Below are 14,838 nucleotides of genomic sequence, written 5' to 3'. Positions count from 1 at the left end.
ACACATACACACACACACACACACACACACACACACACACACACACACCGCTGTGTATCTGATTTAACCTGTTCTGATTTGGTTTCAGATTCTGTCGAGCTTGTCAAGGGGAGCTGAAAGATAAAAATGTGAGTACAGTCATCAGGACACCCTTTATCATGTTATCTGGTAATTACCAGTAACCTTCCAGATATGGTAGGCATGCATTAGATACTAGGATGGAGTTATGGACATTTAATAACCGATGCTCTCGAGTTGCATTATTAGGACTGTAGTGTGTTTGACAGTGTGTTTGGAGCTTGACCTGTACTCTGGACTGCAAGTCAGTATTTTGGCCCCATCTGCTTAAATTTTGACCATTCTTTTTGTACCTCTTATTAGTCCTTACACAATGTAGAACTGGTTGATTTAAAAAAAAAAATAACTTAATTTATCTTCATGTATTGCTTTCTCTCCCTCTGTGTTTCTAGATATTCACCTGTCCATCATGTCACAATGTGTTCTGTGTGGAATGCGACCTCTTCATCCACGACTCACTGCACTGCTGCCCCTGCTGTCTTCACAGTCAGAGTGCCCCCTGAAGCAAGAGGCTAATAAGAAGGGCTCAATGCCAAAGCTCCTATCTACTCTGAGAATTGCATCTGAGCCACTGGACTGTCTTCCGGTCATTAAATAGCACACTGTTTTGTATTGTCAGAAATAATGTGCATTTTTTTAATACACAGTTTTGTACAGCAGCTGTTTGTGACGTGGATGTTACAATAAAACCGATGTTTGTTTTTGTACTAATGCTTAAACCAGTAAGAAATCTGTTGTCTACGTTCTAAACTGATTACCATGATTACCCTCTATTAAATTCCAACTCTTGCGTTTTGTATGATTATTTTATGTTTGAATACTATTCAAACATAAAACTACATATAGAGTAAAATTCATTACAACGCTAAAAAGTCCAAGATGAAATCTATTAAATGTGCAATGAGTAATAAAAAAAATTATCCCTAGCTTCCATATGTTTTCCTGCAGTGCCCCGGCTGTACTCTGGTCAGCTTCAGGTCCAGCTGCTGGTCCGGCCTCCCGAGGTACAGTAAATATGGACAAAGTGACCAACCGCCTTTCAGTCAATCCAAGCAGGCGCCATAGGATGGCAGTGGTGGAACGGCTCTAACGCCACAGCTGCCTTAAAACGGAAAGAAGAAGAATTCGTCATTTCCGATACTTTTAAAATATTTGGATCACGCAGGAAAGCGAGAAGCACAGACGTAGCTGTTCGGTGTCCGGTCCTGATCCAATGTCCCGCATTCTGAACGGTATTGTGGCGGTGTGTCCTGACCTGGGTATCGGGAACAATGGAAAGCTGCCATGGCATCCTGTTAGACTGAGGTAAGTTGCGTTCATGTGCAAATAATAAAAGATACGATCGAAAATTCCAGCCCCCAGAGCACGAGCAGGATAAAATCAAAAGTTCTTTACATTATATACATCATACGGATGTGCATATTGGATCATTTCACATGAATACAGGATGTCAGTGTACATAAATACATTGTATTGGAATATTAATGTTATAAGTTTGTAAATAATTGACTTCTATTCATTTGTGTTTTCTCTTCTAGTAACGAATTTAAACACTTCAGGACGATGACAGAAACTCCATCTGCGAAAGGTAAGACAAGTTATCCTTTTTAAAGTGAAGCTGTACTCTGCTTCAAAGAGGTGCACAAACTGAACTGCATGCAGTCCAGAGGTCAGGATGTCTTTGTCATATGGTGTACGGAACTGAGAATGAGCTGAGCTAAGTGTATACTAACAGATAAGAACAAGGCCTGGAGTCAAAGTTCTGAGCTGAAACCAATCTATTTTTTTTCTATTATATTAAAAATAAACTTTATTTAACTTTAGAAATGCATTTAATTTAATTTAAAAGATTAATTTGCTTCTATGTGCTGTTATTACGCCCACTGCGTCTGTCATGAAACAGGCAACCTGCCATAGCAACCTGCCATAACTAATGTATACAGCAGCGCAGATCTGCCACTGATGTGCATTCACATTCATATTTGATATTTGAGCCGACCTTGTTTGGTTTTGTTTTTTTTTCATTTAATGAAACACATTTGTTCACGTTGTCCGTTACAAGAGGGACACAGGACACTTTTATTTTCCACAGGTTACAGCGCACGCACGTGCCAATTAGTGTTCCGACCTGTGCTTCAAGTAAAGAGGCTGGCGAGGATGTTCTGGCTGCTGTCACGTTACTATCAGCTACTTTTCAATAAATGTTGTGAAATCTGTAGAATTGTTGTATTTTGACAGGAAACATGAGGTTTAAAAGATATATTTAAAAATATATATAGTTTAAAATAAATCAACATCATCTAGCGGGCCAGATATAATTGATGGCGGGCCAGTTTTGGCCTGCGGGCCGCTAATTGCCAACCCCTGTTCTAGAGGGATGAGGAGTCAGTGCACATGAAAGGAACAGTGAAGAAGCCATTGTTAGAGTCACACAATCAACAGCTTACATTCACATGCATTACATGTAAAAATGTAATGCTGGTGATATGCAAAGAGTAGTTTTCACAAAAAAAGAGTGTAACCTCTACAGATGCATGCTATTTTGGAGGATGCAGATGCTGCTGAACTGTATTGATGTATGCACAGATGTGTTTATGTTATTTAGACTGCCTTCACTGCATTCTAATCATATTAGTAATCAGACCAGCACTCTCTTCCTATATTTAAAAAAATAAAAATAAAACCGGCCAACAAGCTTTAAAATGTTTTCAAATGTGTCTTGTAGGAAAATTAAGACCAATGTGAAGCAAAGCAATGAAGCTGCTGCTTCTGTGGGCTAGCTTCCAAATGTCAAATGAAGACAGCAACTCTACATGTAACAGTCCTGTCATGTGTGAATGTGTAAAGCCAAACTGATGTAAATGTATTGGATAGAGTGATAGATTACATATAGCTACCACTTTAACAGAACCCTATAACCCAATCCTCTTTATGTGTGTTTTTATGTGTTTCAAGTTACAAAGGTTGACCCACATGTACTGAAATGGTTATTAAAGTTCGTATCTGGAGCTTTGCATAGAGGCCGTTCTAAATTTGTAAGAACTGAATATATTGATATACATTCAGGGTCAAGAACCAATTAATTCATTCAAACCTTGCTGTCCTGCAGGCAAACAGAATGTGGTGATCATGGGCAGGAAAACGTGGTTTTCCATCCCAGAGAAAAACAGACCTCTAAACAACAGGATCAACATCGTCCTCAGTAGGCAATGCAAGTATGTGCACAAAACGTTTGATGCAGCTACACAATAGTGTGTACAAATGAAAATATTTACTGTAGATACTGTAGAAAAAAATAAATAGCAGTGCTATTTATTTTCTCTGTTGTCACTCTGTTCAAATCCTATTGCTGAGTACTCTCATACTGTTTTGCTGTATGTCATTCACATATACCGCCACTACTACTACTACTTTTTAGTCCTGAATTTACAGATCAGATTTATTTTAGTAGTTCTTACCTGAGATTTTGGTACATTTTGGACATTTATTTTATTTTCTTAGTAGACATTCATTTTATTTTCTTAGTAGACAGGAAAGTTGTCTACTAGGGATGTGTACAAAATTCAGAGCTCAATAAGTCTTACTGTAACATTAAATCTACTCTAATGTTGGCATATTGTCAGAAGTATGGTGACACTTTATTTGAAGGGTTGTGTATAAGCCATGACATGTCCACTGTCATGAACATGAAGGAGTCTGTAAGTGAAATGTTGACTTCAGTCAAATATCTTGATGTCTTTGTTATGACAACTTAACATTCACCACAACAACATAACCATGAACATTAAAAAGATAGATAAGTAGACACAGGCAATAAGATGTGAGGCATCAGTAGGAAGAATGGGTCAACTGTGGAATGATTAGAATCACGTTTATTGCCAAATAGATTTTCACAACGAATTATGTGTTTTTTAGTGTATAACAATGAACATAGTAAGAGAATAATATAAAAAGGAAACATTTACAATAGGAAATGAATGAAGAAATATAGTATTATAGATGGATAGCTTACCCCAAAGGGAAAAAGAAGGGGCGGCTAAGGGGGTAGAGCAGGTCGTCCACTAATCAGATGATCGGTGGTTTGATCCCCAGCTCCTCCAGTCTGCATGTCCAAGTGCCCTTGGGCAAGATGCTGAACACCACTGAACAAAGGCTGTGCCATTGGTGTATGAATGTGTGTGAATAGGTTAATAAGCTTTGAAGGTCGGAAGACTAGAAAGGAGATATATAAGTACAGTCCTTTTACACCATTTACATGGACCATTTACATATAGCTCTATCTGTAAAAAAACAACAACAAAAAAACATGCAACTCTAACTATAGCAATAACCATCTCAGGATCTGCCCCTGTCTATCTCAGCGCCTTACTAAAGGCTCACGTCCCGACCAGGGCGTTACGCTCCGCTCATACAAACCGTCTAGTTGTACCCTCGCCTCTCGCAAAGCGAGGTTACTCTAAACTCTTCTCTGTGGTCGTCCCCAAATGGTGGAATGACCTACCAACGGCTACTAGAACAGCAACATCCCTTTCGACCTTTAAAAAACTTCTAAAAACCTTTCTGTTTCGAGAATGCTTCCCTGCCTAACAAAAACTAACAAAACTAACAACTATTCTGTGCTCCTTTACACCTTTCTCAGCTTATGTCCTCCTCTGTAAGTCGCTTTGGATAAAAGCGTCTGCTAAATGCAATGTAATGTAATGTAACTATAGCAAAAACAAACCATAGCAACAACATTCCTATTTGGAGAATGAGACATCGGAAGTTATCTGTTTATCTGTGACTGAATATGCTCTGTTGTTTAATCAGTAGGTCCTGCAAGGAATGTAAACTCTGTCCATTGTGTTAGGATAGACTTTAATGACCACACCAGGGAAATTCACTTGTCACAGCAGCTTGTGTACACAAGGTGGATAAAAAAAGAATTTAGTGGTTATGAGAACCACAGCATATCGAAAAAAGTTATGCTGAAGAAAGTCATGAAGTCACGCTGGTGTTGCCAAAGAAGTCTGTCTGTCTAATATAAGTTCTCTTCTATTCTAGAGCGCCCCCTGCAGGTGCGCACCACCTGGTGGCAGACTTTAACTCTGCTCTCAGGCTGGTTGACACAGACCTAGCAGATCAGGCTGACCAGGTCTGGATTATAGGAGGCAGCTCTCTCTATAAGGTACTGCATGTATCACTTGTTTTTATCAAGTTTTTGTTGGGGAATTTCACTTATTTCTCACACTTCAAATTTTGTCATTATCTTGATGAAACCTGCTGCAGAAATTGGCCATTTTCAAATAACCAATGAAGAATAAGCTTTGACCATCTGATTAATAATGATTAAAAATAATTATCCAGTGGATAAATGGGGTCATGGTGAACCACTTCTAAAATTGAAATTACACACAATTCTGCAGACACACAGACATCTTTCTGTACTTATGTTTTTATGTTATTTTACTTATGTTGCTTTGCTTTGGGTACCCAGGAGTTAATGGAGAGCTCGGGGACCAGAAGACTGTTCATCACACAAATCCTGAAGCAGTTTGAGTGTGACACATTCTTTCCTGAAATCAGTCCAGATAAATTTCGCCTGCTGCCAAAGTAAGATCAGTACACATGTTAACCACTAAGTAATTTTTTTAGCCTTATGTCCCTGTCTTTTTAATCTTGTTCATGCTGTAAAATTGTGTTGTGATAAAGATCTTGACCCTCAGTGCATCATGAAAAAGACTGAGCTGTAGACTCCATAAGAAGGACTGACCCGGGTCACAGCGACTTTTAGCTCTCTGTCTCTCTCCCTCTGTCTGTGTGTCTCTGTCTCCTGTCTCCCTCTCTCTCAAACAATGTGTATGTTAGACGTTCCATTGGTAATAGCTTAAATCAAATCAAATCAAATTTTATTTGTATAGCCCAAAGTCACAAAGTACATGTGCCTCTGAGGGCTTTACGATCTGTACAGGGAGTGACACCCTCTGTCCTTAGACCCTCAGTTCGAGTGAGGAAAAACTTGCCAACAAAAAACCCTTTTAACAGGGAAAAAAAGGGGAAAAAACCACGGGGGGGGGGGTCTAATCCTATGGCAGCATAACTAACGGATGACCAGAGCCAGCCCTAACTATAAGCTTTATCAAAAAGGAAAGTCTTAAGTCTACTCTTAAAAGTGTTGACCTTGTCTGCCTCCCGAACCCAGAATGGTAGTTTGTTCCAGAGAAGAGGAGCCTGATAGCTGAAAGCTCTGGCTCCCAATCTACTTTTGGAAACTAAAAATTTAACATCAGAAAATTGTAGGTCATCGAACTTTTTATATCCTTAAGGCATGCTTGGAGTTTAGTTAACTGATTGGTTGCATCAGGCTTGATCAATAAATATAACTGGGTGTCGTCAGCATAACAATGGAAATTGATAGAGTGATTCCTAATAATGTTCCCTAAAGGAAGCATATATAAACTAAATAGAAGTAATCCTAGCACAGAACCTTGTGGGACTCCATGACAAACTTTGGTATGCATGGAGGATTCATCATTGACGTGAACAAACTGAGATCAATCAAGAAAATACAACTTAAACCAGCTTAGGGCAGTTCCTTTGATGCCAATTTGATGTTCCAGTCTCTACAAAAGAATTTGGTCAATGGAGTCAAATGCAGCACTAAGATCTAGTACAGAGATGAGTCCTTTGTCTGATGCCATTAGGAGGTCATTTGTAACTTTGACTAATGTGGTCTCTGTGTTATGATGTGTACTGAAAATCCTCAAATAGACTATTGTTATGGAGAAAGTCACACAGCTGATTAGCTACAGCTTTCTCAAGTATCTTAGAGAGAAAGTGAAGGTTTGATATCGGTCTGTAGTTGGCTAAGACCTCTGGGTCTAGAGTGGGCTTTTTAAGAAGAGGTTTAATTACAGCTGCCTTAAAGGACTGTGGTACATATCCTGATAATAAAGACAGATTAATCATATCCAATAACGAATTACTAACTAGAGGTAAAACATCCTTGAACAGCCTGGTTGGGATGGGGTCTAAGAGACAGGTTGATGGCTTAGATGCAGAAATTATTAAAGTTATTTGATGAAGGTCGATGGGAGAAAAACAGTCTAAATACATATCAGGTTTTACAGCTGTTTCCAAACTTGCTGTATCAGAAGTGCCTGTTGAGGGCAAGAGGTGATGGATTTTGTCTCTAATAGTTATAATTTTATCATTAAAGATGCTCATGAAGTCATTACTACTTAGACCTAAAGGAATAGATGGCTTAGTAGAGCTGTGGTTCTCTGTTAGCCTGGCTACAGTGCTAAAGAGAAACCTGGGGTTGTTCTTATTCTCCTCTATTAATGAAGAGTAGTAGGCTGCTCTCGCATTACGGAGAGCCTTCCTGTATGTTTTAAGATTATCTTGCCAGGCTAGACAAGATTCTTCTAGTTTAGTGGCACGCCATTTGCAGATTTAGATTCAGATTTACGCTTCTCTTGCTTTAATTTACAAGTCTGCTGGCTATACCATGGTGCTAACCTCCTTTGTTTAATTGTCTTCTTTTTTAGAGGTGCAATAGAGTCTAGAGTTGTCCGTAATGAGCCTGTAATACTATCAACAAGATGATCTATTTGTGAGGGGCTAAAGGAAGCAGACAAGTCCTCTGTTACATTGAGACATGTCATTGAATTCAATGCAGAAGGAATCACTTCCTTAAATTTGGCTACAGCACTATCAGATAAACATCTGCTGTGGGAGTTTGTGCAAAAAGGCTTATAGTCCAGTAATATGAACTCAAAGGTTATTAAAAATGGTCAGACAGAAGAGGATTCTGTGGAAAGACTATTAGATTATCAATTTCGATGCCATATGAGAGAACAACATCAAGAGTGTGGTTCAGACAATGAGTCGGTTTATTTACACTCTGACAGAAGTCGATTGAATCTAATAAAGAGATAAACACAGTACTAAGACTATCATTGCGGTTGTCCACATGAATGTTAAAATCACCTACAACAGGGATTTTCAAAGTGTGGGATAGTGGGCCTCCCCCAAGAGAACTCAAAAACGGCCCCGTCTCTGCCAGAGTAATAATGAACATGTCTTCACCAGTGTGGTCGTAGAAGATAACAACAGCATTGCTGTTTGCAAAAGTTGTTCAGCGACGATTCTGAGAGGAGGAAAGAAGACTTCGAGTTTTAATACAACGCAATGTTTGAAACAAGCTGTATTAAAAGAATATGAAGCAGCAGCGGTAGCAGCTAGCGGTGCTAAGGCTAAAACAACACAGAGTGTGGATGTCCTGATTGGCGGATTTTGATGATTGACACCTGTCGACCAATCAGTCAGGAGAATTGATTAGTACCGGCCACATTCACCTTTGACCCACCAATGACGATCCAGAATAAAGTAAACCCAAAGGTAGTATATCAAAGGTAGTATATCGCATATCGCAAGAGGTCATACTTCACTTTCAAAGCCTCTTTGTCTTTATGTAAACAACCAGGACCTTCATGATTGATTCTAACTAAAGCAGAGACATAGAAGTAGACATTAGCAGCGTTTCTTCGCGCTGGAATAGAACTTTTGACACAAAACAGCAAAGATAAGACATACTGTATCGTTTTGTGGATTTTTTTTGCTACTCTTTGGGGGCTAGCTAGCCGAGTTTTCATGCACAGTGATGAGACACATATCTTTGTAAGATTTTTTTTTTTTTTTTTTTCCCCGCTGCGCCTCCTCTGAAGTCCTCTGTCGCCCCCCCAAGGGAGGTGCGCCTCACACTTTGAAAACCGCTGACCTACAATAATTACTTTATCTGTTTTAAGGATCAAGCCTGATGCCAATTCAGATAAAAATTCAGAATAAGGACCTGGAGCTCGACATACTGTAACAAATAAAATTGGCTGCAATGTTTTCCAGGTTGGGTGAGTGAGGCTAAAAACAAGACTTTCAAATGAATTATAATTTAGTTTAGGTTCAGGATTTATTAATAGACTTAGTCAAATATGGCTCCAACTCCACCACCTCAACCAGTACGAGGAATATGAGTATTACAGTGACTGGGAGAAGTGGATTCATTTAAGCTAACATATTCATCCTCCTGCAGCCAGGTTTCAGTGAGACAGAACAAATCAATATCATAATCAGATATTAATTAATTGACTAAGACAGCTTTAGATGACAAAGACCTGATATTCAGGAGTCCACATTTAATTCTCTTATTTTGGACTGTTGGAGATGTTGATTTAATTTTTAGTTATTACGATGAACTCCTCTTCTGATTGTTTTATCTTTAAATAATGTAGGTGGACGGGGGACAGACACAGTCTCTATATTAAAGGACTGGGTGGGCAGCAGCTTTAATGGAGGCGCAGAGTAGCGTGTAAGACTGCAGCTCTGCTTCCTGGTCTCAACTCTGGGTTGTCACAGTTTTGGTCGACTAATAAACTTGTCCATATTTCCAGATATGAGAGCTGCTCCATCCAAAGTGGGATGGATGCCGTCTCTCCTAATCAGACCAGGTTTTCCCCAGAAAGGTGTCCAATTATCTATGAAGCCCACATCGTTTGCTGGACACCACCTCAACAGCCAGCGGTGAAATGACGACATGCGGCTAAACATGTCATCACTGGTCACATTGGGGAGGGGACCAGAGAAAACTACGGAGTCCAACATCGTTTTGGCATATTCACACACCGATGAAACATTAATTTTAGTGACCTCCGATTGGCGTAACCGGGTGTCATTACCGCCGACGTGAATAACAATCTTACTATATTTACGTTTATCTTTAGCCAGCAGTTTCAAAAAAGACTCGATGTCGCCTGCTCTGGCCCCCGGGAGACTTGAGGGGGGACCGGACCAAGATGGCGACGTAGCCTGAAAGCTCCGCACAACCGAACACAAACTTTAGAAAAAAAACCCACAAATGCACCGATAATTTTTGACTAAATAGAGCGTCTCTGGACATGTCAGAGCCATCTGAACCGAAACCCTACGATATTTTCACCAGAGCACGCAAGGCAAGTATCGCGGGGGTGACAACTTCTTCGGCAGTGACGGGGGTGGCTAATGAAGCTAACAGCATGGCTAATATGGCTGACGTGCTGGCGGAGTTGAAGTCCCTCCGTTCGGACTTTGGAACAAAACTGGACCACATTGATAACAGTTTGTCGGATGTGGCAAATTCGATTGCAGCAATTGAAAGTAAACTTTCAGATGTGGAACAAGATGTGGCTGCAAATGCAACACGCATCGGAGAGGCAGAAACACGTGTAGCAACAGCAGAAGATAAGCTGCAGCACATTCAAGAGGCACTCGCCTCAGCCACTAAGCGAATTGCCTATCTTGAATCCAAAACTGAAGATTTGGAAAATCGAGGCAGAAGAAAGAACCTGCGGGTCTTTGGTGTACGTGAACGAGCTGAGGGAAACAAGCCGCTCTTCGACTTTGTCAACGACATGCTACCGCGGTGGCTCGGCTGTCCTGAGAAAACTTTCACCTTGGAGCGAGTTCACCGCACACTGGCGCCAGCCAAACCTAACCAGAATCGAGCAGTCCTTGTCCACTTTTTGAGGTTTCAAGAGAAAGAATTTGTGTATCGCGAAGCAAGGAAGCAAGAGATTATGCACGACGATGGCAAGCTTTCTTTCTCTCAGGATCTGTCTGCAGAAACGGTCCGTATTCAGCGAGAATTTGCCCCGGTGGTGAAGCAGTTTGTAGCCATGGAGAACTTTCGAGGATTTCATCACAATCCTTGTAAATTGAGAGTGCTTCACAACGGAAGAATTCATCTTCTTTCAACACCGCAAGAAGCCGAGAAGTTTCACCAAGACATGACACGGCCGGCATAAACGCTGTACAGACCGTGAGGACGTGATGCACAGTTCCTGAAGTTACGACGGACATTGAACGTACCAAAAGTGAAAACAACAGTTGAGTCAGGTATCATAAATGATAAACAGAATCTAATAAAGACTGTTTCTTTAGGTTAGGTTGCTAAATATTATACTAAAAAGATAAGCAATGGTTCAAACTTTTAGGTGGGGCCAGAAGCTCACGAACAGAGTTGGTGTTAACTGAATACAGAGAAAGGGGTTAATGTTAAAATATGAAAAATTATGGTTGTGTGGACTCATGGCTGTTCTGTCCAGGGTCAAAGGCACGCGGACTAGCTGCTCCTCAGTACTAGTGGATCAGCATCCCCCGGAGTCGGTTTATTAAAGGGGGTGTGGGAAGACATTTCAGTGGGAATGTCAGGGGGTGGGATGGGATCCTTTCTCGTTTTGGTTGTTACTGTTCTAACTGTTCTTGCATTTTTCTTTTCCCCTCCAAGGTGTGTTATATTTTTGTGTATGGTTTTGGCAGAATCAGCAACATTTATAACCTCGCCAGGATGTCAGACGATGTTATCGATTGCAAAAAAATATGTCTGTGAATAATTCCAAAATTAAGATCACTATTTGGAACGTTAGGGGGCTTAGAAAATTGACTAAATTAAAACAAGTTTTAAATAGGTTGAAATATCTTAGGTCTAAAATTGTTTTTTTACAAGAAACCCATTTGATGGCCTCTGATATACCTTGTTTAAAAAAAAGATGGCCAGGCCAGGTGATTTATTCTTATAATAATTATGCTCGAGGTGTTGCCATCCTCGTACACAAGTCAGTTCCATTCCAAATCACTCAAACTATTCAAGACCCAACTGGTAGATATGTGATTGCACAAGGAAACATTATGTCACATAAAATTAATCAAATTAATACTTATGGTCCTAACGAGAACATGCCATCTTTTTTTGAAAATCTACTGTTGACTGTGTCTACCTTAGAATGTCTCTATATTATCGGGGGGGACTTCAATTGTACGTTAGACCCAGTAATGGATCGACTTACTGGAACTGATACCTCACACGTACAGACGAGGAAAAAGTTGACTGAATTCATAAAGGATTTAAGACTAGTCGATATATGGAGAGAAAAAAATCCAAACAAAAAATAATTTTCCTGTCACTCTTCTACTTACAAAACGTATTCACGCATTGATTACTTCCTAATATCGGTTGAACTGCTTATTAATGTCACAAACTGCTGGTATGACAACATAGTAATTAGTGATCATGCAGCTGCCTCAATGGAAATATACTTAGGCATGTTGGCTCAACATTCTCAGAGATGGAGGTTCCAGGTATATTGGTTACAGGATCCATCCTTTCTTAAATTCATTGGAGCCTGCATAGATAACTATTTCCTACTGAATACAGATGAAACAACCGCCAGTGTAAGGTGGGAAGCATTTAAGGGGAGAAATTAGTAAATATACGAGCTCAAAGACTAAACAGAACAAAAAAGAAATGCAAACATTGGAAGGACAGATTAAAAAACTAGAATTAGATCTTTATGAGAATTATGACGAGGACAAACAGCAACAATCAACAGTAATGAGGGCTGAATACAATAAACTCACGACTGACAGGGTTGCTAAAAACCTCTTATGGACCAAGCAAGCATACTGTGATCAGGGTGAAAAGCCAAGCAAATTACTGGCTTGGCGGGTAAAAAAAATGCAAGCCGAAAGAACAATTAATAGTATAAAGACAATGTCAGGCGATTTAACAACAGACCCAATTGAAATTGATGCTACCTTCAGAAACTTTTATGAACTATTGTATAAATCAGAATATGCAGGAGCTACACAACAACAAGCGTTTCTTGATCAGCTACAGTTCCCGAGCTTATCTGAAGATGAAAAGGAAGCACTGGATGGGGCATTGACAGTTGAGGAACTTTATGACGCCATGAGCAGTATGAACAGTGGGAAAGCACCTGGTCCCGATGGGATACCTATAGAATTTTAAAAGAAGTTTAAACAGAAACTTGCGCAGCCGTTATTAGATATGCTTAACGAGTCATATAAAACAGGAACCCTCCCACCATCGTTACGATTAGCTATGATAACTGTGATACTAAAGCCTGACAGACCACCAACCAGTTGTTCATCCTTCAGGCCCATTAGTTTAATAGAATGCGATACAAAAATATTATGCAAAGCACTCTCTAAAAGATGAGAACAATGTCTTCCTCAATTGGTTAGCAATGATCAGAATGGTTTTGTATTACAACGGCAAGGCTTTCATAACATCAGGAGAGTTTTAAATATACTGTTTGAGAAAAACAATGCCAAAGACACTGCAATGTTGTCAGTTGACGCTAGCCAAGCATTCGACAGAATAGAATGGGAATACCTTTTTGATCTGCTGCCTAGATATGGTCTAGGAGAAACATTTCTCAAATGGATTAAGTTACTGTATACTAACCCAACAGCAGAGATATTGACTAATAATACAATTTCTAAACCTTTCAATTTACAACGCTCAACCAGGCAAGGCTGCCCTTTGTCTCCTCTGCTTTTCACTCTAGCAATAGAACCTCTCGCGATCGCAGTAAGGACACGCAGGAATATATCCGGCATCAGGATTTGGGACATAGAGCATCATATAGCATTATATGCTGATGATTTTTTTCTTAACGAACCAAATTTGACTACCTTACTTGAAAATTTTGGTGAGTTTTCCGGATATAGAATAAACAAATCTAAGTCAGTACTGTTATTCCTAAATGAAGAAGAAAGACGCAATCCCAAACTACAGATGTAGCAACTTAAAAGTTCCCGTGTTTCCATGACGGGGCTGTGACTGGTCCTTGACAGGTCCTTGAAAGGTCCTTGGCTGGCCCATGACCGAAATGTAATCCCCCGCGATGACATAGTCCGTGAGGGCCCGACTGGAAATGCCTCTAAGCAGTCTGTGTGAAAACCAGCTGCAATGCCTCATTTGTCAACGGGGAGGAGCAGTGATGTTCCGCTCTCACCGTAGTCTGTCTAAACTAAGACACATCTGAACAGATAGGCTGGGATGAGCGGGTGACCCGATCAGCTGAGACAGAGCACAATCATGGATGTGGTTAGTGGTGCAAAGGATCATCATGATCCGTTCATATCGCCCCCCACAGCACCAAGTATTCCGCGGATCGGTTGATGGGAAAAAAACAGTTGTGATAAGATAACACTGAGCCACTGCTGCAGCCGCAACTCCATGTCACGCACAACAACATCATGCCAACATAAACTTGTTATTAAAGAAAACTCCGCCCGTAACTGTTTTTTAAGAGTTATATCTGTGTGATGCTTTCTGAAGCCTGCAGTATGAAACACGTTCGATTTCTGAGTATTCCTCTGAACGCCATAGTGGCCATATTAATAGTACAGTATACTGTACAGTATGATGGATACTGATGTCCAGCTGTGGCTTTCACTACATGCAGATTAAGAGAGGGGAGTCGACAGAGAGAGAGTGCGCGGAGAAGAGCTTCAGTAATTATGTACAGTGAGGACAGAATAACTAGATGTGTTGATTGGTAACAGTTAACAATAATAAATAAAAAATCATAACATAATGTGACTGTCGAAAGCTGGGCGCAGAGAGACCACCGGGCTCTGGCCCCGTCCAGCATGGACTAAAACACAGCACGGACCTTCAGAAACTTCAAACGCAAATTAAGCACAATACGACCGTTGGGTTTTGTTTTGTAAATAACTTTGTTTGCATTAAAAACCACAGGTCTCTCAGACTTCTCCTAAATATATGTATGTATGATGTAAATATATACTGCAAACTTATTAAAACCAACTACTTGACTTATTTCACACTTGATTCACTCGTAATTCTTTCCATTTACGTATTTAGCCTGGTCACTGTTTAAATCAACAACATCTAGGCTATCTGTCCTCACTGTACAT

General features: G+C 40.1%; 1 protein-coding gene and 1 pseudogene across 1 annotated transcript; both read left to right on the top strand.

Moving 5' to 3' along the window:
* Nucleotides 1-797, top strand: part of LOC113744025 (general transcription factor IIH subunit 2-like) — a 3,558-nt pseudogene extending 2,761 nt beyond the window's left edge.
* A 132-nt stretch (nt 798-929) lies between these two features.
* On the top strand, nt 930-5,785 carry dhfr (dihydrofolate reductase). Its single transcript, XM_027284857.1, has 5 exons — nt 930-1,383; nt 1,617-1,666; nt 3,188-3,293; nt 5,122-5,245; nt 5,555-5,785. The coding sequence occupies exons 1-5, from the start codon at nt 1,292-1,294 to the stop codon at nt 5,672-5,674; spliced, it is 492 nt and encodes a 163-aa protein (XP_027140658.1). The 5' UTR covers nt 930-1,291; the 3' UTR covers nt 5,675-5,785.
* The last annotated feature ends 9,053 nt before the right edge of the window (nt 5,786-14,838 follow it).

Source organism: Larimichthys crocea, chromosome XII, assembly GCF_000972845.2.
Source record: "Larimichthys crocea isolate SSNF chromosome XII, L_crocea_2.0, whole genome shotgun sequence".
NCBI lineage: Eukaryota > Metazoa > Chordata > Actinopteri > Sciaenidae > Larimichthys > Larimichthys crocea.
This window is presented reverse-complemented; position numbering and strand designations above follow the sequence as displayed.

What these genes read in the sequence shown, in the direction of transcription:
- dhfr (XM_027284857.1), top strand. Translation starts at nt 1,292, where the DNA reads ATGTCCCGCATTCTGAACGGTATTGTGGCGGTGTGTCCTGACCTGGGT. An exon ending in AGAAACTCCATCTGCGAAAG is followed by an intron (nt 1,667 to 3,187) that starts GTAAGACAAGTT and finishes GCTGTCCTGCAG; the next exon opens with GCAAACAGAATGTGGTGATC. An exon ending in GAGGCAGCTCTCTCTATAAG is followed by an intron (nt 5,246 to 5,554) that starts GTACTGCATGTA and finishes TTGGGTACCCAG; the next exon opens with GAGTTAATGGAGAGCTCGGG.